This window comes from Prionailurus viverrinus, chromosome E3, assembly GCF_022837055.1.
Source record: "Prionailurus viverrinus isolate Anna chromosome E3, UM_Priviv_1.0, whole genome shotgun sequence".
In the NCBI taxonomy this organism is placed as follows: Eukaryota; Metazoa; Chordata; class Mammalia; order Carnivora; family Felidae; genus Prionailurus; species Prionailurus viverrinus.
Window position 1 is genome coordinate 41,051,971 of NC_062576.1, and position 25,235 is coordinate 41,077,205.

Here is a 25,235-nt window from a genome sequence, read left to right on the forward strand (position 1 = left end):
CAGAAGGGGTGCAAACCCGGTTGGCATGGCAACCAGGAAGCCAGCCGGGGCCTCAAGCAGATTGTTGAGCGCCGGGAGAAAAATGTATTTCCTAATTAAAGTCGGAGAGACAACAGTGATCTTGGGGCAGCATTGGTGACTTGGAGAGAACTCTGCTCAGGGGAGCGGTTTAGACGCTTTTAATGACCTGGTCCCCGCCCCCTCCCTCCCCCTGTCTCTCTTTTACGGTAAAACTCCACACAAGACCAGAGACCACAGCAGAGTCGGCCAGGCTGCCAGATTCCTCAAAGCTCCCACGTCCCACGGACCCGCCCCCTGCAGCCCTGCTCCTGGGGGGCCAGGCCACAGACCCGAAAGGGCTTGAGGGAGCAGGTGGTGCCTGGCTGTCCACACAGAGATACGTGGGGGGCGGAGGGCTGGCTGGGGGCGCTCGGTCCAGAGGCGAGGGCCCCCCTCCCCATGCCCACCAGGCAGCTGCAGTGCGTTGGAGGCGGGAGGCGCCCTCGGAGGTGGGGGGGGCACCGTCTCTTCCCGCCCGCCCTCCAGAGTTCTGCAGATAAACAGTCTAAATTAGGAATTAAAACATCCCTTGTTCCCACCAGCCGGCAGGCCGTATTTCAAACGTGCAGGAAACACCCCGGCCGCTGCCTGGAGCCCCGAACTTCCTAACATAATTCTGCAAGATCTCCAAGGCAGAGGGGAGGGGGCTCAATGGGGCACAGCTCACTCACCTGGGGCCAGGCCTATCTGAGCCACGGGGCACACAGGCTGGGGTCCTGGGGACACCCCCCTCCCCGCGCACACTGGAGTCAAGCCACCCTGCCCCGGCCTCCCTTCAGCCCCAAGAAGAGGGGCAGGGGAGTGCGTGGCCCCACAGCTGGGCTCCTCCAGCTGCCCCCCTGGGAGGTGCCTGGGGCACCGGGTGCCCATTGATGGAGGGCATGGCGCTGGGAACCACCACCCTCCTAACCGCCCGGCTCTCTACCCGGGAGGAAGTCTGGGTAGGCACGGGGCAAAGACTCCCATGCTCACGCACGGCCTGGGGCTCCCCTGCACTGAGGCTTCCTGCCCCCCCCCCCCGCTCCCGGCCGGACCTGCGGGGGCCCTGCCTGGAAAGGGGCACAGCTCTGGGACAGAGGGAGCTCCGTGGCGGAGGACAATCCTCCGACGGCAGAACTTAAAGCCTCGCTCCAGAGTTCCAGATGCCTGGCCCCGAGCTGGGGGCCGCCTGCTCCGGCAGGGGTCCGCGGGTGGGCCTGGAGGCAGGCAGGGGAGGGTACTGCGGCTGGTACAGGGGACGCCACCTTCCTGGGGGTGGTCCTGGGAGAGGACCCGGGGCCAAGGCAGAGATGGGGGGAGGCAGCGCGTCAGGAACTGAGAGGCGGGGTGTGGGGGTGGGCTTCTCTGAGAGCCTCCTGTCCGGCATCTGAGTCTACCCCAGGGCACGAGGACCAGGTGACTTCTGGTGCGTCTGCTCCAATCTCTTCACCAACACCCTACGCGGGGCCCCTGTCCCCCCACACCCATCAGTCCCAGCCACAGTTGGCAGTGTGCACACGCCCATAGCAACCGTGAGAGGGACGCGGTCTGACCCACAGGGGCCAGGCGCCAGGGTGAATGCCAGGGATCTGGCCCTGAACGCCACCCAGTCGCCTCAGGCTGGTGTGGTGGGGCCACACAGCCCCCACGAGACACCCATTCTCGGGCCACTCGCCAAATGTCTGCTCTCACCCCCCGGCCACAGAGGAGTCACAGCTGCCCAGGACCTACCACCGCCTTTGACGGAAGGCCCTCTTCGCAAGCTGAAGTCGACATTCCTTCCGGAAGCAAAACCTGACGGTGCTCAGAAGCAGGACTGAGATCCCAGTGGTGAGAAAACACGGGCTGTACAGACGCCCATGGGGCCCCCCTGCACGCCTGGATGCAGCTGGACGGCAGGGTACCGCTGGCCCACCGATCCTGGTCTGACGTGGGGCCCCGGTGGCCCCAGGCATGAAGCCACCAGGCTCCCAACTCCAGGGAGCCGGCCAGGAGCACGTGGCCACGAGAGGCCTCTGGGGGACCACCTTCTGACCTAACGGCTGACCCTCGGCCCACGGTGTCAACCCAGGGAGGGGACACCCTGAGGGTGAGGCGGACCGGTGGAGGGGACAGGGAGCCACTCAGGCCTCGTGCCTCTGCTCCCCGCATGCACCCATCCATCCATCCCCTCGCCGCTCACCTGGGCAAGTGGACCGATTTCCAGACCCTTCTCCACCACCCAGGACCTCACAGGCTACCAGGTGGCCGTCATTACTGCGTGTGGGACAAGGCACCACCCTCCTCTCTTCTCAGGACAGAGGTCCCACGGCCTCCTGGTTGGCGCAACGTGAGAGAGTCCAGGCCTCGTGGGACCTGGACAGACCGATGCAACCACAGGCCAAAGAGTTCCAGCAGCGACACAGACAACTGAACATGTGACACCTCCCTCCCTTCTCTGCTCCCCACTCCCCAGTGGCCCCCTGACCTCAGGAGATCACTCTGCTATCTGCAATTCTCTAGAACCTTCCCCACATCCTCTCTGCTGTCCTGAGCACCCCTGAGCCATCAGCCTTAGGCCTGGACGGAAACAGCCTGCCAGCTCACCCCAGATGGGTGGGGGGTAGAGGGGCGGGCTCTCCAGGGCCAGAGGCCTCAGCCTGGGCTCATCTCCACAGGCTGCTTGGTGGGTGGGGGCCCCAGGGGCCGCAGGGCTGCCTCCCCCTTCACCCGAGGTCAGTAGGACCCCGCGAGAGGCATGCTCTACAAATGCAAGCCCTGGGCAGGGTCACCCAGAGGCTGGGGCCAGCACGAGACTGTATATTTAGCCGGCAGGGGCCGTGAGAACAAGTGTTGCCCCAGTGGGCCCTATTTTAGGCCTGCAGCTTAGATGCTCACTGCCAGGATATTTCGGAGCGGGGTGTTGCCAGGGGGCCCCAAGGCGGGGAGCAGAAGGTGGACGGGGATGTGTGTCTGGAGGAGTCCACGTGGGCCAGGAACTATGTGTCAGGAGGGCGTGAGGGAGGCTTGGCCCCACTGGGAACCCTGCCCTGTGCTCCAGGGAACCCAGAGATGGCAGGACCCAGCCAGGGCTGCTGGGCTCTGGAGAGGTGCCTTCCCGAAGTCCCTACGTTGAGATCCTAGCTCCTACAACCTCAGAACGGGACTATGCTCGAAGACGAACCTTCCAACCAGTGATGCAGGTGAAACGAGGCCGCTGGGCAGGGACTCTTGTAACAAGAGGAGCCCAAAACAGACACAGAGGGATGACTATGTGACGACACGGGAAGCAGACGGGCACCGGCCCGCCCAGGAGAAGAGTCTCAGGAGCCCGCCCGCCTCCCCTGGACCGCGGACTTCTGGTTTCCAGCACTGAGAGACAGTAGACGTCTGTGGTTTAAGAGTCTGGTCTGGGGTTCCCCCATACAGCAGCCCAAGCTGATTAATACAGGGGTCGAGGCTCCAGGTCGCCCCCAAACAAGGCAGCCCCACACAGGAGTTGGGAGACGGTGTACTCAGGAGTCTAAAGGGCCTGGTGCTCCCCAGGAGAAGGCTGAGTGGGATTCAGAGCTCATCCCCAGGGCGTGAGGGAACTCTGGGGGGAATCAGGGCCTATAGAACACACTGGGTGCTACCCTGATGGAGACCTCCATTCCTACCAGAGCTGCCTCCTCCAGGAAGCCCTCCCCACCTGCACCATCGCCTCTCCTATGGGACACAACCTGGGCAGAGCCGCCTGCCTCCCCACGTAGCACCCACTTAGGCAGCCAAAAGGTGTCCCAGAATGACCAGAGAAAGAGCCAAAACCCCAAGTCAGGAGCCTCCCTGTCTGGCTCAGGGTGGAAACGTGGTGCCTGCCTCCTGGCATGGCTGGGCCCTGGGCAGATGGCCGGACTACCGGGAGCAGAGTCCACCCGCTTCACATGCCTGTGCTGGGACCCCCCCCCCACGGACGCCCACTCGAGGGGAAGAGCCAACAAGGGGATCGGGTACACCCACACAGTCACCCATCACAGGGAGCCCCGGGCCTCAGGCTGGCCGTGGCAGCAGGCTCCTGGGGGTGAGGTGCGCCCGCGGATGGTCACTGCGGGCATTCCTGCCTACCCACCCTTGCCTCGGAGGAGTGTGGTCCACCTCTCAGGATACAGGTGTCCACGCTCCTTCTAGAACGTTCTCCCACCACCAGGTCTGGGGCAGACAGAGGCGTGGGGGACTATTTCCCACGGCTGAGGGACCACGCGGGTGGACCCTGGAGGCGGGGGAGGGGGGATGGCAGGTGGCAGGGATGCTCATGAAGACGGGTGTCCGAGGAGGTGGGCTGGGGGCTGACCGGATTCGCTAAGTTGCTTTATGTAACTGGGGCCAGGCCAGGAAACAGGAGCCCGGCTGGGGATTAGTGACAGGCGTCGCCATGGCAACCTGATTAGTGGGAAACACGTCGTGTTTGGGAGTGCAGCTCAGCTCAGCAGAGGTAAAAGGAGCCCCAGAGATTCATTAGCAACAGGGTCCCATGGCAACCGCACCAAGCTCATTAATAATTTTTTCTTATTCCAAGTGTGGGTGTTGAAATTCTCCAGAGAGCTGAACGGGAACGGAAGCCGGACGGACACACACACGCACACACGCTGCCCGGCGCCGCCCCGCCCGGGGCTCCACACCAGCACACGCCTCACCCCACCTGTGCGCCCATCTGTGTGCCAGGACACGGCACCTGGCACCCGCGTGGGCCCAGTGGCCCTGCCCTGCCTGGGCAGCCCCTCAAAGGGAGACCCAGCTCAGAAGTGTCGTTCTGACCCCGAGTGGGGGTGGGGGGGCTGCCAAGACCACTTCCCAGGGGATGCTCGTCCTTCCCGTCAGCAGGAAGGAAGGTGGGGAGGGTCCTGCTTCACCGGGCGTCAGGCGCTCCCCGGCTGCCTCCTCTGGGAGGACCGCCAAAGTTACGGCAGAGCCTCGGGCTCAGAGACCCCAAGTTTGGTGGGGCAGAGGGTTAGCACGCACGCCCCTGGGACGTCCCCTGGGACGCAGCAATTCTGTTCTCGGGTGTGCATCCCGAAGACTGGAAACGGAAACCCGCATTCGACCGCGCGCTGCCCACAGGCGGAGGCAGCCCCAGGGCCCCCAGGCCTCACTGTGGTGCGTCCACACAACAGGACAGGGTACGGCCACCGAAGAGAATGAAACCCTGGCAGGCGCCGCTGTGTGGACCCGCCCAGAGGACGTGACCTCATGGAGAGAACAACATGTAAAGGGCCTCACGGCGAGGGATTCCATTTCTGTGAAACGCCCGGAAGAGGCAAATCTGGGGACAGAACGCTGACCGGTGGGGGCTGGGGGAGGGGACAGGGTCTCCTTTTGGGGTGAGGACAAAGTTCCAAAAATGACGGTGATGGCTGCACGGCTCTGCAGAGACAGTAAAAACCAGTGAATTCCGTGCTTCTGCGCGCGAGGCGCGTGAGATGTAAATTACACATCGACACGTCTGTGAAGGAGCAAGCGTCTGGGCTCCGAACTCGGGAGACCGTGCAGAGACCTGCCCTGAGCCTCAGCTTCTCCCAGGACACAGAACTCGGGTGACACCGGCGAGGGGCTCCGCACGGTGAACGGGGCGGTTCCTCACCCCTGTCCCTTTGCCCCAGGGTCAGAGGGGACTGGTGCCTGACCTGCAGGGCACGCCCACCTGCCGCAGGTGGGAACATGACTGACAACCCAGCACGGCCCCCCAGGGCGGCAGGGGCCCCCACCTCCGTGCTGGCTGTGCGGGGCGGTCTGCCCCTTTGCCCGTCCTGGCACCGTCCCAGAACACCCGCAAATGCATGGAACCCCTGCTACTATGCAGTGCGCTGGGTCTGGACGGGGAGACGGAACACTTATCCTGATGGGGGCATCCGTCTGGGAGGCGGCTCTGGGGCAGACACACGGGGAGAGTCCTGACCCGGGGCACACCGGCCTGTTCCACGCTCCGGCCGTGCGCCGCCATCCACGCCACAGTGCAGCGCATGACCCGATCCGTAGCCACACACCCAGGGGCTGCTCTGTCACTCTGTCCCACTGAGCAGGCGCGGGACGGCTCCAGCCCCGAAGGGAGATCGCAAACATGGCAGGGACAGGCGGGAGGCTGGTATGTCGCTGGACTTTGGATACCGTGATGTGTAGGGATGGTGGCCCCTGTGCGTGCTGAGGGGTCAGCCCGGGCCCCCCCAAGCCCCCAGGGCCCAGATACCCCTCCTCTCTGCCCCAGTGCCCCGCCCCACCAGGCCTGACCAAGGCTCAGCACGTGCAGGGCCAGACCCCCTCCCGGAGTGCGCCCAGCCTCTGCCTGAAGACTCCCAGGGTCTGTATCCCCCCTCCTTGTTCAAGTGACCCAGATTTCATGGTAGATTAAAAAAAAAAAAAAAAAAGGCTCTGGAACGTTGAGGAAGAAGCGTCGGGAATGCCCGGTTCTAAAACGAGACCGTAGTCAGCGGATTTCACTTTGTGAGCCTCTGTGCCGCAGGCCCAGCCAGCCAGCCGCGCCCCCGGTGCCACTTCTGACCTCCGATCACGTTCTTCAGACTGTGGCACGTGCCCCCAGCCCCCAAACTACCACAGCTGAGGGGGCTCCCAGGACACTCCCCACCCTCCAGGTGGACCGTTCCCAGGGGGTGGCCCCATGTCCCTGCCCCAACCCCCCACATCCGGCGTCCTCCTCACCGTAACTCCTCCTGCCATCCCCCCCGCCAGCACCTCAGGTCCCCACACGGGTGGGCTGTGTGAGGTGTCCTCTGGGTCCTGGAACGGCCCCTGAACCAAATATTCCTGGCCCACACCTGCAGGGCACCCACAGGCTCAGAACCTCAGGTGCCCGGCCTGCCACGCCCGAGGGCACATCAAGGGCTCGCCAGACAGGTCCCCCTCTCAACACCATGGGACCCACGGTGCCTCCCTGTGGCCAAACCAGCACGGCCGCCCTGCCGGCAGCCCGGGCTCTGGGCCGTGTCCTAGTCCCCCTCCACGAGGCGCTAATGCAGGCTGACTCATCGGACTGCGGCCGGCTGGCGACCGACCGCTGCAAAGACAAAGGGCCACACGGCGGGGCGGACGATGGCGCGTGGCCCCCACCTGGCCCAGGGGACGCCCTCTGTGCTTCCAGACACGGGTTCCCATCTCTGTGGCAGGGCAGGGACTTCAAGAAGCAGTGGGCAGGGCCAGCCGTTCAGTGGACACCCAGGCCGCACACACGCCAGGCGCCCCCATCTAGAGGGAATGGCCGGGGGTCTCTGCCCCCCAACCCTGTGCCAGGTCCCGGACCCCACTGCCTGCTCATGGCCACCCCAGCACCCGGAGGCACCCCTCCCCCAGGGGACTGTCCGGATTGTCCTCGGCCGCAGCAGGGCCCGGGTCTCACCTACCTGCCCCTGCCACACAGCCAAGCACTGCCCTGGCACCCCAAACAAGGCCCTGGGAAGCTAGGGGTCCTGTGCCCGAAAGGCAGGGAGCAGCACTGTCCTCACCCATGAAGCGAGGGCTGGGCTCTTGGGGTCGTGGGAGCCCACCCCAAAACGGAGGCAACCTCTTCTCTGGCCACCCCGTGGGCAGGGCCACTCTGTGGCTTCTCAGACGACAATGTGCCAAGACCCCCCAGGGCCCCCACTACCCCAGAGCGGCTCCCCAGCTGGGAATCCGGCCCCGATACCGTCAGCCCTGGCACCGCTGTGGCCGTGGGACCTAACTGTACCCCCGGGGATGCACGAGAGCCCCTGACAACACGGGGTGGGGGGGGCCCTGGCTGAGTGGGGACCTCAGACTCTTGGAGAGTCTCCCCTGTCCTGCGGGGAGAGGCCCGAGCAGTGGAAAGGATGGTCCAGGGCATGTGCTCGACGCCACGGATGACACTCCCTGGGGGAAGCCTCCCAGGAGCCCCCGAGGACAGGAACACACAGCCACGGCCACTCCCTGCCCTTCCTCACGGTGGGGCCCACAGCAGGAGGGACAGACACCCCAGGCCGGGAGCCCCTGCCTGCCTCGCTGCCTCAGACGTCAGGAACACATATTGCGTCCACCCAAATCGCTCACAATGACTGATTTCACGGTTGGGTTTCCCTCTCCCTGGGTGGCTCCTCGTTGCAGAGCCTGACGCGGCACAGGTGACTGTGATTCATCCTAAAAAGGACTCCCTCCCGCCAAGACGTCCCTCACCTCCAGGATCTCCCTCCAAGGGGACGGCAGAAGGCAAGCCCAGGGGGGTGCGAGCTGGGGCAGGTGCCCTGGGGACCACGAGGGAGGAGGGGTCCAGGTGCCTCCAGGTTCTGATGGCTGTGGAAGCCCTGGGCAGCCCTGGGCTGCAGACACATCACCCCAACATCTGCCTGCATCTTCCCAGGACCTCACTCTTGGTTCTGAGGACACAACCATTGCCCCGGGGCTCCCCCTTCTCCAGATTCACCTCAACCGCAAAAGCCCGACTTGCACAGATATCCACGTTCCGAGCTTCCCCGGAGACGTGAGTTTGGGGGACGCTACTCAAGCCAGCACGGCGGCTCACACGTGCCAGCTAGTGTGGACGCTGCGCCCGCCCCTCTGCCCACCGTAAGCACACACCCTGCTTGCCCGACCCGAGCACCTGCCCCGGTGCACAGGAGGGGTGCCTCCTCGCCGCGCCCCAACACCGCCGCCCTCATGTTTGTTTCCCTTCAGCCCCCTTCACGGTCTCCCTGGGGCCAGCGAGGACCCGGCCCCAGGCCGGAATCAAGGGCAGAGGCCAAAACGCACACACGGCCTGAGGGATTGCACGCACCCCTTTTACCAACACGGGGATCGCCGTAACCGAGTGGAAAAGGTCAGCTGAAGGCTGGCCACTTGGGCTGCCCCAGAGGCAGTAGGGGTTCAAAGGTCGCCCCTGGGGCACTGAGTGGGTAGGGTGGGTGGCGGCCTCGGGCCTGGGTCCAGCAACACCCGCCGCGTGGTTCCACGTCCCCGTTACACGTCCAGCGTTGGAGAGCCTGGGGCGGAAGGGGGGCCCCGGGGGGGGGGGGGCTCGCTCCTACAGCCACCGCCTGGAGGGTCAGGGGCTGGAGGGGCTGGTCCCTCTGGGCTGGCTTGTCAGGCATCCTCCCGGGGGACGTGCCGTACTCGGCCAGTGGTCCAGACGAGGGTCTCAGGGTGGTGACCCAAGTGGCCCCCGCCTCTGATACAATGGTGGGGCCTGGCATCAGAGAGACGCCCGCCCCATGCCCCAGGCTCAGAGGCCACCTCCGCCTGGCTGCCTTGGACTCCAAGGACCCGAATCCCGTCCACCCCACCGGCTCTGCTGCCTACTGGGAAACACCCCCGCCTCTCCCTCCTCCATTAGCGTGTCCCAGACTGCACACCCCGTGTGCAGACGGGGGACGGGATGGAGAGCAAGTCCAGGGTCTTCGAGGCCCTCTCACCGGCCAGCTGGAGACTGGACTGGGCCCTTCACCACCCGATCCGGGGCCCCCAGTGAACCCCACACTATCAGTGACCAACAAGGACGATCAGTTGTGACACAAGGGGAAACCAAAGGAAGCATGGGGCCACCACCACCTGCACGAGGGGACCGTTAACCCCCTTCCTTGGCGGCCAGGGAGAGCCAAGGAATCCTAGAAGGCCCTGGGGCCTTCCTCCAGTGGGGGGACACTGGCTTCAGGCCTGCCCCCTGCAAAGATGCTGTCCCCCCGCCCTTGCAGCCCCCAGGCCAGAGAGGAGCTGAGACACAGGGCTCCTGCCGAAGACCACTGAGGTCTGGTCCAGAAAAAACAGATGCTGAGCCATGTCCACCCCGATGTCCCCACTGTGCCCATACTCCCCTGGACGTCAGCCTCAGTGGGGGGGAGGGCAGAGTCCAGAACAGAGAGGACAGCGTGACCACACCGGCTTGCTGCCCCTGGCCTGGCGTGTCTCTGTGCCAAGGCCAGGGTCAGGCTCTACCGTGTTCCAGCAGGACGGGCCGTGCGTCCACCGAGGAGGACCAGCGTGCGCATGTGCGCCCGCACAGGCAGGTGCATCGGGAACGTCCGCTCCCTCCCCCGCCTAAGCCGTCCAGACGGACGAAGCTGCGGCCTGGCCTGGGTCCATCCGACACGCGTGAGCAGCCAGGCCTGGAGACCACCAGCCGCACCCAAACCTCAGGAGCCCGGGCAGGGGGTTCTGCGGTCCCCTGTCTGCCCTCAGCTTTGGCGAAGAAAGGCCGTGGTGGAGACCGGGGACCGGGAAGGTCTGCTCTGGGACACGGACCTGGTCCTCACACGCGTCGCAGGCAAGGAAAGGGGCTCGTCCAGGGCCGAAAACCCCCAAGAGCCAGGAGCGGCCCCCAGCCAGAGACGCAGGCGGCTCACAACACGGAGCTTCCTGCTGCTGGCGAGGACACAGGCAGCCCCCCCTCCCCCGCCTCCCTTCCCCCCGCACGCTCTGACTTCGCACACTCATCAGCTGCCCCGCTGATCACAACCCGGGGCCCTGCCAGCCCGTTCCCGCGGCGGACGGCGGGCGAAGGCGAGGGCTTGGCGGCCCGACTCAGGGAAGCACACCCCCACCTCCCCCGCAAGGCGTGCGTCTGCTCCGTGCGGCCCCACCCCGGGCAGAACGAGCTGCTACTCACTCGGGGAAGACGGCGCGGCAGAGTGGCCCCCATCTGTCACCCGCGCAGGCACGGCGCTCTGGGGATGGTGCCCAGACCCGCTGCCAGCTCTCGAGGGCCAGGCTGTCTTCCCCTGCACCCCATCCTGTCTGGGAATCCAAGGCTCCGGATCACCGCGTGGGGCCTTCGCCTGACTGCACTCCCCAGGTCCACTTGCCGGGGAGTCGACCTGGGCCCGCACGACTCCTGGGTGTCCTGGGTGTCGCCGGGGTGTCAGAATTAACCACCGATGGAGGAAGGGGGTATCTGGCTCCTCTGAGGCTCCCCCCCCCCCGCCCCCAGCCCGCTCAAATACCCACTCACAAGCAGAAAGAAAAAGGACCTTCCTAACTGGGCCTCCGAGGCTGTGCCGCCCCCTTCCAGGGCGGGCTCTGGACACAAACAGGACACCACGTTGGACGACCCGACCTTCACTGCTTGGGGCCCAGCCTGGCTGCCCTGAATCCACCCCTGGGATGCCAGACAGGCTGGCCCATCCCCCGCACATCCTCACTCTGCACTCGGGAGTCCTGCCAGCAACCCCGGGAGGCCGCTGTCTGGCCTGGTGCACCACCGGCAGGCGCGGGGAGCCACCCTGGACCACCCCGAGGGCTCCACCATGCCAGGGAGGGCACCCAGACCAGATTTGGGGGGTCCAAATGCGACACCCACACAGTCCAAGGGCTCGGTCTGGGTGCTGGTGCCGGCTACGCCCTCACCTCGGTCCCACCTCCAGGCCTCTGCCCCCAGGGCGCTCTGTACCTGCTCTTCTCTACCTCACCACCGTTTCCCCCAGCCCGGTCTCCACACCGCCCCGACCTTGAGAAACAAGCCCCAAGGCCAGCTGGAGGCAGAGCCGTTCCCTGAGACCCAGGCCGGCCCCCATCCTGCCTGCCATGCCCACAAGGCTTTCCTAGCCTTGGCCTCCTGCCTCTCCTTACCTGGGCCTCCTCGCAAACCCCCAACAGCTCCAAGCTTCAGGGATACGTTCCACCTGCCTCAGGACCTTTGCTTGTGCCATTTGCTCCCCAGCCAAGGACGTTCCTGTCCACGTCCTCCCACCCAAGTCCCTGTCCACTAAGCTTCTAGAGCGCCCCTGACCCCCGGGCCCCAACAGCCTCCCCCTGGCCCACCCATCCCAACGCCTTCACTGAGATCAGTCCAGCCACACTCAGCTGCGGAACGGCTAATGGCCACACCTGGTCTCACCGTGACACACGCACCCGGCCCTGACTCTGTGCTTCCTGGCCTCCGCCAACGAATCAGGCCACCAGTGAGCTCAAACAACACCAAATGCTGCCCTAGCTCAAAACCCCATCAGGGCTGAGGTGGGGGCCCTGGACAAGCCTGAAGTCTAGGCCACTGCAGAGAAAACAAGCTCTCGGCCGAATCCCTTTCTGGGCAGTCCCAGGGCACCAAAAGCAATGGGGACATGGCCTGGTCCCTCGAAGGCGGACAAAACTCAACTCACACTAATTCTCCTTCCAAGGCCTGCCCCCCCCCCCCAAAGGCTGCTTTCCTGTGGGAACCAGAAACCCATAGAAGCCTTCCTTTTCTTTCTCTACCACCAGCTCCTACCCATCCACACAGCCCAAGCCAACCTCACTTCCTCCAAGAAGCCCTCCTTAGCAACCCACAGAACCCAGGGAGGTGACACCTTACGGCCCAGCTCTCGCTTAGGAGAAACGGGAGCTCAGGCCAGTGTTCAGAGCCCTCCCCCTCAAACCCTCCAGGAGCAGCCACACTAAGAACATGACACCCCCAGCCCTGCCTCGGTCGAGTACTCCGAGATCCGCCTCTCCACCGCTGCCCTCTCAGGTCTCGGGGACAACACCACCTCCCCGTGAAGCCCCCACCACGATACCCCTGTCTCAGCTGGGGGAGAGCGGGTGTCTCTGCATCTGATCCCCTCCGCCCAGCCCCAGAGAGATGCTCGGCGTGAACGGATGCCCTCGGGACCTCCTTCTTCAGGAGCCGTGAGCTTCAGCCTCAGGGCCGCAGGGGCCTGGCCTGCAGGCTGGTGACCGTGGGCCTGGGGCAGATACGCTACACCCCGGCCGGCCCAGAGGGGCGAGGCCCCCACACTGCGCACACCATTTCTGTTTCGTGTCCCCTAATTCTACCCGGGCCAGGATGGCCTTCCCATCTGCCCCCCCAGGCGGGTTTAGTGCCTGCGCGAGAGCCCCTCCCGGCCTCTGGGAAGACGCCCGTTCCCCTGGAAGGGCCGGCCTAGGGACACCAAGTCCAGGGAAACAGACACACTGGTGCCAGACGAGGGCCCGAATCCAGGAACAGCGCGCTGGGATGAGAAGGAGCTCGGAAGAGGCACCCCAGGCCTGCATCCCCAGAGCGCACGCAGGAAGCCCCGTGTGTGCATAAGACAAAGCGCTCAGGGGATCACAGCCACAAGCTCAGGAAGGTGCACCTGTCCTGTTCCCGTCAGGTTGGTGGGGACACAGCGAGCTGCGGGACGGAGGGGGTGCTGCCCCGCGTCAACGCCCCAAGTGTCCTGGCCAGGACACCCACACCCACCATAAGCCCCAGGCGCGGGTGGCGGTTTAACAGCCTGAAGCACGGGGTTCGGCAGACACCTTCAAAACGCTGGACTTGTCCGGCCTCACGCCCCTGCCAAACGCTGGGACCTGTGAGTCACACAGGGCTCACCCAGCTCTGCCCTCCAGCAGCCGTGTGACCTTGACGCGTCCCTCTGGCTTCTCCGAGCTCTGTGCCGAGGTGTGTCTGGCCCCTGGCCCCCGGGAAGCGGCTCCTGGAGGTGCACGCCACCCCTGAGCCCCCAAGTGCCTCCTCGACCACAGCCTAGTCCCTCGACACCTTTGCCGGGCTGCAGCTGGCCTCCCCGGGGGGCCCCCTTCCCAACCGGTAAGCGTCCCCGGAGGCCCCGCCCGGCCTGGGTGCTGGGACCGCAGCAGCTGCGTCGCGCGTCGCCGCGGAGTCAGGAACCCTGGGGGAGCCCGGGCAGAACATAACCCAGCCACGCGGGCTACAACACACAGATCCCACCCACCTCCCTCTATAAATAAACCTGTGTAGGAGAGACAGCACTTGCCCCAAAAGTTCCAGCACGGTTATATTTTCGAAAAGCAAAGTAAATCGATGAGGGCACGGGCTGCCCCTGCAGGCTCCCTCGCTCTGCGTCGGAGGCCCCCTTAAGGCAAAAACAGACCAGGCGCGGTCCTTTGTGCCGGGGTCATCCACTTAGCGCTCCCAAAAGGTCGGGGGGCTTAAGGAAGGCCCCGTCCTGCATTCCACTCGCTGACGGGATCCGGGCTCGGCCCGGGCTCCACAGACGTCAGCTGGGATTCTGCCAGCGTCTGGAAAGCGAGAAGCTGCTGCACGGAGTGTGGGTTCCCAGAGCAAACCCAATTACCCCATTTCCCTTTGACTTTGTCCTCTGCAGCGTGAGAGGCTCCCCAGGATGGGGAGGGAAGCAGCCGGAGGGGGCGGAAGTGCCCCGTGGCTACAGGACGCCCCACTGTCCGGCCAGGGCCGGCCCTGCTGACCCAGGGAATCTCAAGTGCTCTGAGCAGCCGTGCTGAGGCCTCGCAGACCCTTGGAGAGAACCGAGGCCCCCCCCCCCCCGTCCAAGCGCGCCAGCTTATTCTGAGTGCCCCCCAGGGCTGACGCACGCCCCCAAGACGCGGCCCTGTATCTGCTGGAGGTCAGCGGCCGTCCCCCTGAGACCAAAGGCCGTGACATGCCCACCCCACGTGACAGATGCAGAATTTGCACAGAGGTAAAATGATCCCATGATCTGAGCCCCTGACCGCCCCCCCCCACAGTTAGAGGAGACAGTGAGCTCCCCCGGCTGACAAACCCTCCCCCTCCAGCGTGGTCACGGGGAGCACACACACAAGGACACTAACCCAGCCCTGCCAGTCCCGGCCCCCACGGCCCTCTGGGCTGCAGCCCACCTGCGCACGGCTCCCCGCCGCACCTTCCCTGCGCCCAATAACACAAACAACCTTGTCAGACGCCCTCAGGGACACAGCCTGCCTTGAAGGCCCGGGACACCCAGCACCCCCGGGGTCAGCCTCCAGAGAACACCGCAGCCAGGCACGGGGGCTGTCAGAAGAGACAAAGTGCAGGCCTCGCAGACTCTTTCCCTAGCTGGTCTCTGCACGAGCTTGGAGAAGCCGGACTCCGGTCCTGTCCCAAACCAGGCCCTGGGGCACAATCCGCCACCACACCCACCACTCCCGGCAAAGTGAGGTGACCCGGCCATCTCCAGGTCAGAGTCCCAGAGAGAAGGCCAGGCCAGGCCGGCTGCTGTGCGGGAAGACAAGCCTGATGTCCTGGGGTGGGGGGGGGGGGGTGCCCCCCGAAGGCCATCACGGGTGCAGGACACAGGCAGGCTCTGAAGCCTGCCGCCATGCCTGAGGCCGGCCCTGGGCCTTGGGACCATGATGACCTTCTTGACAACCAGAAGGTAAACTGGACTCAGCCGATGTTTAGATTTCGGAAAAGAGGAGCATGGGTTTTATTACTTTTCTTCGGTACAGATTCTTCTCTCACGTTTAATATTTACACAGTTAAACACACAAGGTAGAAAAAATATACACACACATTGCTCATTTTCACCTCGGTCTCGATTTTGACAGAGAAAGTTTACAGGCTGGTCCCCACCTCTGTCAGCCTCCTGGCCTCGGCCCTGTCCCCCACTCCACGGACCCGGTCTGCCAAGTGTCTCCCTGTGGAAGGGCAGGAAGGCAGGGCGCCCACAGCCCGGCCACCTGGAAACCACTTCCCACCAGTAACAGCCAACGTTCAGGATGGACAGGACCCCAGTGAGACAGTCCCCAAAAGCCATCTGCTGGGGGGCCACCAGACCAGCTGTCTGCATCCCAGAAGTGCCCCGGCCGACCCAACGCCAGTCTAGAACCTTCTCTGCCACTCTGGCCAAGAACAGAAAAGGGGCCCCTTCCCAGGGAAAGCACTAGAAGAAGGGACTCCACAGTGCAGAGCCAGCTGCGTCCCTGCCCCCCACCCCCAGCTGCGCATGACTTAAATCAGCCCCAGCACCGAGTTCAGCCTGGAGAGGCGAGTTCACAACCAACGTCACGGCATCTCTCCCTGGAAAAGGGCCGGCCGCCGCGCACCGCCTCCGGCCCCACCGGTCGATCTCCCGCGACGCTCGATCTCCCGCGACGCTCGGAGGCGCAAAGCACAGGCTGGAAACTTTGCTCCCCTTACTCTACTTCCTTCCGGCCTCCCCCTCCCCTTCCCCGGCAAGGGTCCCGCCTCTGATGGACATTCTGTCGGCCCCGGGGGCGGCCTTCCCCTCCTGGCCGCCACCCACGGGAGCCCTGGGAGTTCCGACTTCCCGCCCCGCCGACCCCTCTCCTCTCCAAGTCCGTGATGGCCTCGCCGCTTCTCTCCCACCCTCCCCCATCCCGGACGGACTCTGGACCGGGGACACTCCATTCGGGCACGCGGGGACGCCCCTGGTGCCCCCACTCCCGTGCCCTGCGCTGCCCGTGCGCCCAGCCCGCTCCGGCCTCGCAGGGGCCACACAGAGGAGGTCCCGCGCTCCGGACCCCACGCCTTGCAGCCCGGCTGCCCTGGAAGGATATGGGTTACAAACCAGCCGGAGACACCAGCTGCGCGGCCGCGTGGTCTGCCCGAGGCAGAAGAAGACGGTGGCCGCCAGCGCCGGGTACGGGACGGGCTGCTCCTCGTCGGCGCCCAGCTCCGCGCCGCGCTCGGCCGCCGGGCTCTCGGGGGGCGACGCGCCGGCCCCGGACCCCGGCTCCGCCTCCCGCCCCGGCGCCCCGGGGCTCGCCGGGGACGCCCCTGCCGCCACCGCCGAGCCCGCGGCCGGAGCGCCCAGGGGCACTCGGACCTCGTCGGCCGCCTGCGCGCCCTCGGTCATGGTGGCAATGGGCAGCACCTGCGGGGTGACAGGCGGTGACCGCGACCCGGGAACGACACCCCTCGCCCGCCTGGGGAACGGCGGAGCTGCGGGAACAGCCGCGGTCGCCGGCATGTCTTTGTCTTCCCTTATTAGAGACAAATGCGCCCCCCGCCCCCGCCCGCCCCCTCCCTCCGGCGAGGGCTGGGCCGCCCCTCCCCCATCGCCGGGGCGGGGGGCCCCAAGGGCGCCCACGCGGGCTCCGCTAAGTTGAAGAGGGTCCCGCCGCGCAGTGGGGCGCGCGTCCCCAGCCGTGTCTCACCTCGCTCCGGCGGCCGGCGGCGTCCCCGCGGGCATCGCCCGGGCGGCGCGGTCACCGCGGACCCGGCACGGCGCTCGGCCCCGGCTGGAGCGCGCCGCCCCCGGCCCGCGCCCCCGGCCCCGGCCCGCCGGCTTCGGCTCCCGCTCCGGCTGGCCCGGCGGCGACGGCGGCGACCCCGGGGCGGAAGGGGCCCGCTGGGCTGACGAGCCGGGGACGCGGGGCGCGGGGCCGGGGGGCGCGGGGCGGGGGCGCGGGGCGGCGAGCAAGCCCGGAGCGTGTCCGCGCGCGGCGCAGGAAACTTCGGAGTGAGCGGCGGAGGGCGGGGGCGGGGCCGGCGCGGGGGCGGGGCCGCAGGGGCGCCGAGAGGGAGGGGCCGCCCCCGCCCCCGCCCCGAGGCACGCGCGCGACCGACCCTCCCCCATCGCGGGGGGCACCCGCCCGTTCCCAGGGGCAGGGAGGGCGGGGCTGGACCCCTCCGCGCCCCCCACCCCCTCTTCGGGCGCGCGGTTCGTCAGGGGGCGCGCGCGGAGAGGCTCGGCGGGGGGCGGGGAGCGGCGCCAACGTGCTCCCCGCCCCCCGCTGCGGGGGCGGCCCGAGCCGCGGAGGCGGGCTCTCCCCTCCCCCTCCCCCACCCCCTCTCCCTCCCCGCCGCCGCGCACCGCCCCCTACACCCGGGCGAGGCGGGCCGGGGTCGCCGAGGGGGCGGGGCCGGGTGGACGTGGGCGGCCGCGGCCGTGACTGCGAGGCTGCGTGCCCCTCCCCCTCCGCGTGTGTGTTTTGGGTGTGACCGTGCCCGTGTGATGTGCCGCTGTGTCCGTGGGTGGGATTCTGGGTGCGCCCGCAGCCGCATCTCCCCCAGCACCCGCGCGCGCGCGCGCGCGCGCGCGCGCATACATGAGGCAGTTTCTGCGAACTTGTCCCGTGCCCACCCCTCCTGGGTCGGGACACGTGAGACCCTGCGGCCGGGGCCGGGCCCTCCTGCAGCCCCCAGTCTCTCACACTGAGCACACGCAGAACAGGTCACTGAAGCTCCTGTGTTCCAGGGGTCCTTCCATAGAGGAGTCCTCGTGGGACCGTGGCTATCTCAGCGCCTGGACCAGACCAGCAAGGCAGGCCCCCACCAGGCGCACAGGGAGACCTGCCCTCTGGGTGTCAGCGGAGGGGGTGGGGGCCGGGCCGGCTCCTGACTCCTCCCCACCCCAGTGCCCCGCCTGGAGTCAGAACCAGGACCACCAGTCACCACGGTCACCATGGGACTACTGCTCTGGGAGCACCTTCCCCACCCCCCCAGCCAGCCTCCTCGGAGGGGCAGCTCCCTCGCTCCTGCCAACCCCCCCCGCCCTCCCACCCCCCACCCCCCACCCCCCACCCCCCACCCCAGTCAGTGTGCAGAGCCCCACCACCTTCGGACAAAGAGCAGGCAGCTGGCCGGTCCTCACATGCTGCTCCAGGAGCCTTAGGCCTCACCGGCTGCTGGGGTGGCAGGGAGTGAAGGCCACCTGGGGACTCCCAGACCTGGCACGGCTGCCGCCCTGGGCTTCTCCACCTGCAGGGTGGGAAGGCGCTGTGCGGGGACTCGGGGAGGCCCTGGGGGCAGCTGCGCCCTGGGAAAGGCACTCTGTGGGGTGGACGAAGGTACGGGAAGGCGTGCCCACAGTAGCTGCCGGGCAGGCCCCAGGCGGTGCCCTCTGCGCAGGCTGCTCACCGCTGAGCGGCACCCCCTCTTGTATATATGAACTTTTCAGGAAAAGGAAAACATTTACTCTACTTTAATGCCGCTACTTAGCGGCCGAGGGCCACAACCAGTAATTAAGGTCCTCAGATAGCAATTAGGGCTCTGGCCACGAGGAAGAAGGCTCTGGAAGAGCCCAGGGGCCTAGACCTCAGCCCTGCAGGGAAGCTTGCAAGGATGGGACAGACACAGAAGCCGAAGCAGGTCCTTGGGCAAGGGTCCCTGGATCCCCTGTTCTCCGCACTCCTTACAATTGAGGGGGAAGCTCCAGATGGGTTTCAGCTGGAGGCTCTTCGTGGTTTGCTGGACAAAAATTAGCGAGAGGTCAAATGGGTGCCGGGCCCTGGGAGGAACTGGGGACCCAGCGACAGGGACCAGTCCAGGCGCTGTTCTTGTTCCCCGAAGCTTCATTCCAGCAAGGAGGCAGCCAGTAACACATCCTTGGATGCAGGATGAAAACATTTACAAACTGTGTTAAGTGCCATGGAGAGCTGAGAAAGATGGGGAGCAGGAGACATATTGAGAACAAGAAAGCAGCCAGAAGAGGAACAGAGGGTTATTCCCAGCAGGGCGAGCAGCCTGTGCAAAGGCCCTGTGGCACACAGGAGACGGCTGAGGAGTAGGAAAAACCAGAGAGAGCCTGGGGTACCTATGTGCTGGGCCAGCCTTGAGGTGGGGTGCTGGGGAAGGGGAGGGCAGGGCACAGTTTCCACGGGGTCCCTTGGCACAGGGAGAAAGCTGCATGTCATTCTGAACGAGACAGACTGTCACCCTTTTCTGTCACGCTCTGTCCTCTGGATGTCTGCAGAAAGGGCAGAGCCGTGGATTTTTTAAAATAGACATTATTTTTTAAAGACAACATCTGTAACCTGACAAGGCCCATAGCCTTCAGAAACCCCGTGGCCCGTTTACAGACGGGCGGGGCCGTGCCGTCCCTCGAAGGGGCATTTTCTACCTCCTACTATCTTCCACTCCCATCTGACCGAGCTGAGGGCCTGCCAGAACCGGCCTCCCAAGGCTCTGCGTCCCCCGGGGCTGGTGCTCACCGACGCCCGCGTTCCCGGCGTCCAGCGGGACTGCCCCCAGGAAGCCACGGGCTTGCACTGGGCCTCCATCAGGCTCAAGGTAGCACAGCCGAGGCCGGCGGTCATCGGCGAGAGGGGGTCTGCCCCACGAGGGGGTAGCCTCGCCCGGGAGGGAAAATGATGCTGAAAACGCCGAGACGGTAATACGTTCACGTTGCTGGGAAGGAATGTTCAGGAGACACGAGGCATAGGACGATTTGGAAATTGGCATTAAAATTGTTTAATTAAACTGTACAGAGTGTTCAGATGTATTGTCTTTTAAACCCTCCAGGCCTCTGGAAAATTTGGTTCTGCTTTTTGCTATTTACTCTGTTTTTTTAAGGGCAGAGCTTTTCTTGGACAAAGATCTGCCGTGTGTGCGTGGAGTGTGGGGGAAATGGCCCCTTAGCTCAGTGGGAGGAAAGTAGAAACAGGCTCCGCCCCCCCTGGGAGAAGGCCTCAGCCCCTTGAGGTGTGTGGCTGTGGAACATTCCGCCTGCCTTGGGGGGGCCCTCCACTTTGAGAGTCCGGGCTGCGGGGCAGGGGGCAGCGTGGCCACCTCTGTCAGGACCCGGGGGGCAGCCTCCGGAGCTCAGGGGCCTGTCCGAAGCTGCCTCTGCAGTGCTCACCTTGCCGTCTGCTGGCCCCCGTTTGCTTTCTGGGCCAGACCGTGGCTTCCCGTGGGGTTGGCCCGTGCCTGTCCCAGGTGGGTGGACAGGAAGGGCTTAGCCCACGTGAGATTGGTAAGAGCCATGGCCAGAAGCCAAGGCTTGGGGAGGTGAGACCTGGGTCACCCGGCAGGTGAGTGTGCCGGGCCGGGGTCCTCACAGCGCGGCCGCTTGGTGGCTGTCGGGCACGAGTGGAGGTGAGCCCCACTGAGCCCTCTGGGGTGCTGAAGGGAGCTCAGGCCTCCAAGCAGGGGCCTGGGCCGGCAGGCGGCCGACCCACCTTGACCTTCGAGCCCCACGCCGAAAGCCAGGCCCACAGGTACTCGCCTTACTGTGCGTGCGGCCGGGCCAGGCTCCACAGAGGGTGGCCTTCGGGACGGGCAGCCCGGGCCCCTGCCCAGCCAGGCGGCCTCCAGTGACAGGTGCTTCCCATGTTAAAATACAGGTCGTCGGGGTGCCTGGCGGGGGCTCAGTCCACTAAGTGTCTGACTCTTCATTTCGGCTCTGCTCACGATCCCAGGGTCACTGAGCGTGGAGCCTGCTTGGATTCTCTCTCTGGCTCTCTCTGCCCCTTCCCCGCTCATGCGCTCTCCTCCCTAAGAAAAAAACAAAAGAACAAGTTGCCCAGTTAGCTTGGAATGGCAAGGAATGAATACTTTTTAGTACAAATATATCCCATGTAACGTATGGGACGTACCTGTACTAGAAACCGTGTTTATGTCTGAAATTCAAATGTAACTGGGTGTTCTATATTTTCTCTGGTGACCTTCCTGCCGGCAGCAGGAGGTGAGGTGTGACAGGGCTGGGAGGCAGACCGGGAGGACTGAGCCAGGCACCTTCCGTGGGGCCCCAGGGTGCTCACCCCAGGAGTCCGTGCACTCGGAAATAGGCACCGGGGAAGGGGGTGCTGTGCTGGGGCGGGCGGGGGGCACCTGACTGGCATCAGCGAGCGGGCCCTCGCCTACCTGCTCACACGCTACAGGCTCAGACGGTTCGGTTCCAGCCCCAGGCCTGCCAGCTCAGGTCACCTGGGGTCGCTGTGGAAGGGGGGCTGGAGGCTGTGGGGTGTGGCTTCGGCCCCCGGTCTCCACAAGCAGGTCACTCCGAAGTGTGGAACCTTCCAGACCTTCATTCTGTAGGTGCACAGCTGCACAGGGGGTTTAGAGCCCAAGCAGGTGGGGCGGCTGCGAGGTGCCTGGCGCACAGCATGCACGGAGGGGCGGGCGCCCACTGGAGCCCCAAGGTGCCTGTGCTCGATTTGGGGCACCCACCCGCCAAGCTGTGCGTGTGCACCATGGGGCCAGGGGCCCGGGGACTGGCTGACAGTTGGCCTGGCGCGGGGGGGCGGGGGGTGGTCCAGGGCCTCTCAGCATTTCGGATGTGGCCTCGAGTCTCAACTGGGAGCAGTAAGGTTTCCATATTGGATGATGGAGTCTTTTTTTTTTTTTTTTTTTTTTTCCAACGTTTTTTATTTATTTTTGGGACAGAGCGAGACAGAGCATGAACGGGGGAGGGGCAGAGAGAGAGGGAGACAAAGAATCGGAAACAGGCTCCAGGCTCCGAGCCATCAGCCCAGAGCCGGACTCGGGGCTCGAACTCCCGGACCGTGAGATCGTGACCTGGCTGAAGTCGGACGCTCGACCGACTGCGCCACCCAGGCGCCCCGATGATGGAGTCTTAAATGGAGCTGAGCACAGAATCTGTCCGTTTTGTTACAGGTGGGTTGAAAGGTGGTGGAGGGTCTACACGCGCTCACCATCACCGCGGGTGGGGCTTACCCCTTCCCGTCCCTCTCCTCCTCCTGTCGCTGTTGTTCGACTACACGGAGCTCCAGGAGGGCGGAGAGACGGTGGGGGGCACGGCTGCTCCAGGCCCGAGTCTCACTCCCGTCTGCGGGAGCCCTGCCCTGCCCAGGACGTGCTGTGGGCACAGCCCACCGAGGGGTTTGGAACGTCTCCCGAGCCCCCAAGGTCCCCGGGCCTGATAGCGGGGACGGAGACCATGCACACGACGCAGCATCCCTCAGCCGCGAACAGGCGTGTGGCTCCGGCCGGCGACCTCGTGGGGCGACGTGGGAGAAGCATCTGGCTTGCAGTTCTGTCTGCACCAAGCGTCCGGAACAGGCGCAGCCTCAGCGAGGTCGCCACGGGCTGGAGGGAGGGGGACGGGGATGAGTGTCCTTGCGGTGATGGAAATGTTCTAGAATTGTTCTAGGATCGGACATCCTTGTGCGTGTGCTGGAAACCGCCGGCACGCTCTACACTCCAGGGGTGCGGCGCGGGGGGAGTGAGTCGGATCTCCGGACGCCGCGGGGCTGGAGGGAGGCCCACGCTGGTGGGCTGTCCTCAGCAACCTGACCCCCCTCGGGGTTGGCCTCCCGGCGCTTGCCCATCCCTTGGGATCATTGGCGGCCTAGGGCCTGGGGAGACCGCCCTGCGGCGGCATCTGACAGGGGTGGACTGGCGGGAAGGAGTCGGGGCGTCTCTTGGGTGGTTTGGGTGGGATCTCCTCGGAGGGCACGTCCCAGCCTTGAATCCAGGGGTGCAGCCCCCTGGGTGTGCAGGGGAGCCAGGGGGAGTGCCCGCCAACAAGGTCGCACCCGAGGGGGAGGGGCATGGGCCGACGTGGGGTGAGGAAATGGGAGGGGGGGGGTGGTCAGTGGCCAGGGTGCTTCCCCAGAGGACTTTGATGGGGCCGTGGGAAAGCGGGACACCCGAGGCAGATGTCAGGCTTCTCTCCCACCCCCCGCCCCCATTTCCTCCTCCGGCCCCCCTGCGCGGCCGGCCCCCCTGCCTGCAAGGAGCCTGGGCCCAGCAGACTCACTCACAGGGTCCCCGCCAAAGTTCAGGCCTTGGAGTGAGACCCTCAGAGGTCAACACTGCCAGCCCCTCCTCCGCCTGGCAGGCAGTGACTCCCCTGTGGACGCCCCTCGAGAACCCAGGAGAGGCGACTCATACCCGCTGGGGACTGAGAACCCTGAAATGTGGTCTGCATGCTGACCTCCTTCCCGGATTCACCCTCCCACCCCCGCGGGCCGAGCGCTCGGGGTTCATGGCCCAGCCAGCAGGAGCCCCTCAGACCAGCGTGACTCAGCCCCTCCGGGAGCTGCCACCAGCTGCCTGGGGACACGTGAAGGGTGAGCCCGCCTCGGGCAGGCCGGTGATGCACCAGCGCCCTGCGGCCCAGGTGGGCCGGCGGCTTCATTCAGCCGTCATGTCACGGAGGGTGGGGATGCCAGGCTGCAGGGACTGTGGGGACCCTGCCAGGAGGCCAGGCCGCCTCTGATTCCTGTCTCCTTTCACGCATTCACCCCAGGGCACTTTTTTTTTCTTTTTAATCTGTACAGTTAAATGGAGATTCGAGCAGCCCTTCCTGACAGGGGTAGGGAGCCCCGCTCTAGCTGCAGCGACAGGGACTGAGACAGCAGGTGAGGTGCCCACACACCAGGCCACCACGGGGGCCTGGCAGAGGCCGGGGCTCCGAAGGCATTCACATCAGCGTTCCTGCTTTGTTTAATGTTCCGTTGATTGCCCTCAACGCTGGCTTCCCCAGCACCCGCCCGCCGGGTCGTGGCAGGCAGGGCTCAGTTCTAGACGGGGAGGGAGGCTGACGCACCACAGCCGCCAGCCCGCCCGGCTCGGGGGACGCCTGCCTCCCCCGGAGAGAATTTCAGATGGCCCCAGACCCCGCCTGGGAGAGCTGAGCTGCGGCGAGCGGCAGTCTGGCCCTGAGGGCCTTGAGGCAGATGAGGCGGGACACAGCCAACCTGTCCCTGAAGAAAACCGTGTCCTTGAAGCCGGACTGTGGGCAGGCCAGCAACCAGAGGACTCCAGCTTCAAGTGGAGACTTCCAGAACCCTCCTGCTTCCTCGCCGGGACAGCACCAACTCCTGGCGAAGGCCTGGATTGTGTCCAGGCTCCTCTTCTTGCCACATGCCTGGTGGGACTAGCCGGGGGTGGGGGGGTGGGGGCGGCATGGAGACAGCAGGTGGAGGTGTAGGCCCAGCCTGGAGAGGCCTCCGGCAGGTGCAGCGGGGAGTAAGGGAGTGTTGGACTGGCGCCCCAGGGTGCCCGGTGCCCGCATGGATCCTGCATTCTCTGAGGCCACGGTGACATGGCAGACACCACACCAGCCCCCGCTGTGGCCCTCAAAAGCTAATGTCACCGCCATGTGAGGGAAAGGGGCAGCCTTGCTTCTCAAGCCTCAGAAAGCGCCAGGCAGCGCCAGCCTTCCATGGGAGCCCACGGGAGCCACAGCAAGGGCTGAGGTGCAGGACGCAGAGGTCCTGTTGCAAAGGCAGGCAGCCCAGAGACACAGCCCCAGAAAGTGCCCAACCTCCCGTCCCTGCCTGGGCACCTGCTTCTCGGCCAGCGGGAGAGATTAGTGCCCAGGGAGCAGGGAGGGGGCGTTCCCACACCACCAGTCCCTGCTGTTGCCCCGTTGTCCCTCCAGACGTGAGCCTGTATCACCGAGCCACCTCTCAGATCTGTCAGCAGCTGTCTGGGTGCTTAGAATAACCAGGAGGAACCCCCCGCCCCCCACCCAGAGCCTGCTCTCGGCCTGGTCTCCACTGGGACCTGCCCCCAGCCCCGGGGAGGACCCGCCTCGGCTCAGGGGCAGGGCCTGCTGCGGGGCACACACTGGGGTCTGCTGGGGCCAGGCTGGATCGGGCCTGCGGGGACCCCCACCCCCCGGGGTAAAGGAGGGCATGAGGCGGCAGACTGGGCCAGGCCACACGCAGCGTCCAGCTGGAGTCAGGAACCAGGTAGGTGCTCCAGGGAGGAGGTCCGGGGAGACCTCGCGACGTAAAGAGAGGGTTCCCTGGCACCCGGAGCTGCCCCCAGGCTGGGGCTCGGGGAGGGGCAAGCATATGAGCACCTGAGCTGGAGCCAGAGGTAGCTGGGGCCAAGCCCAGGCTGAGGTTGGGGCTGGTGCCAGGAGCACAGC

General features: G+C 65.6%; 1 protein-coding gene across 6 annotated transcripts in view; it reads right to left on the reverse strand.

Moving 5' to 3' along the window:
* The window catches only part of CACNA1H (calcium voltage-gated channel subunit alpha1 H), a 61,751-nt gene extending 44,828 nt beyond the window's left edge, over positions 1-16,923 (reverse strand). For 5 of the 6 annotated variants that reach the window (XR_007147777.1, XM_047838576.1, XM_047838575.1 and 2 more), the window contains exons 1-2: positions 16,825-16,923; positions 16,225-16,541 (exon numbers count right to left, since the gene is read on the reverse strand). Coding sequence is in view for 5 of the 6 variants with exons in the window: in XM_047838576.1 (XP_047694532.1) it covers positions 16,225-16,523 (299 nt within the window). In the remaining variant the exon portion in view is untranslated. Of the gene's footprint in view, positions 1-16,224; positions 16,575-16,824 lie in introns of those variants that run through there. The other variant, XM_047838572.1, reaches the window with a different exon arrangement.
* Positions 16,924-25,235: the final 8,312 nt, after the last annotated feature.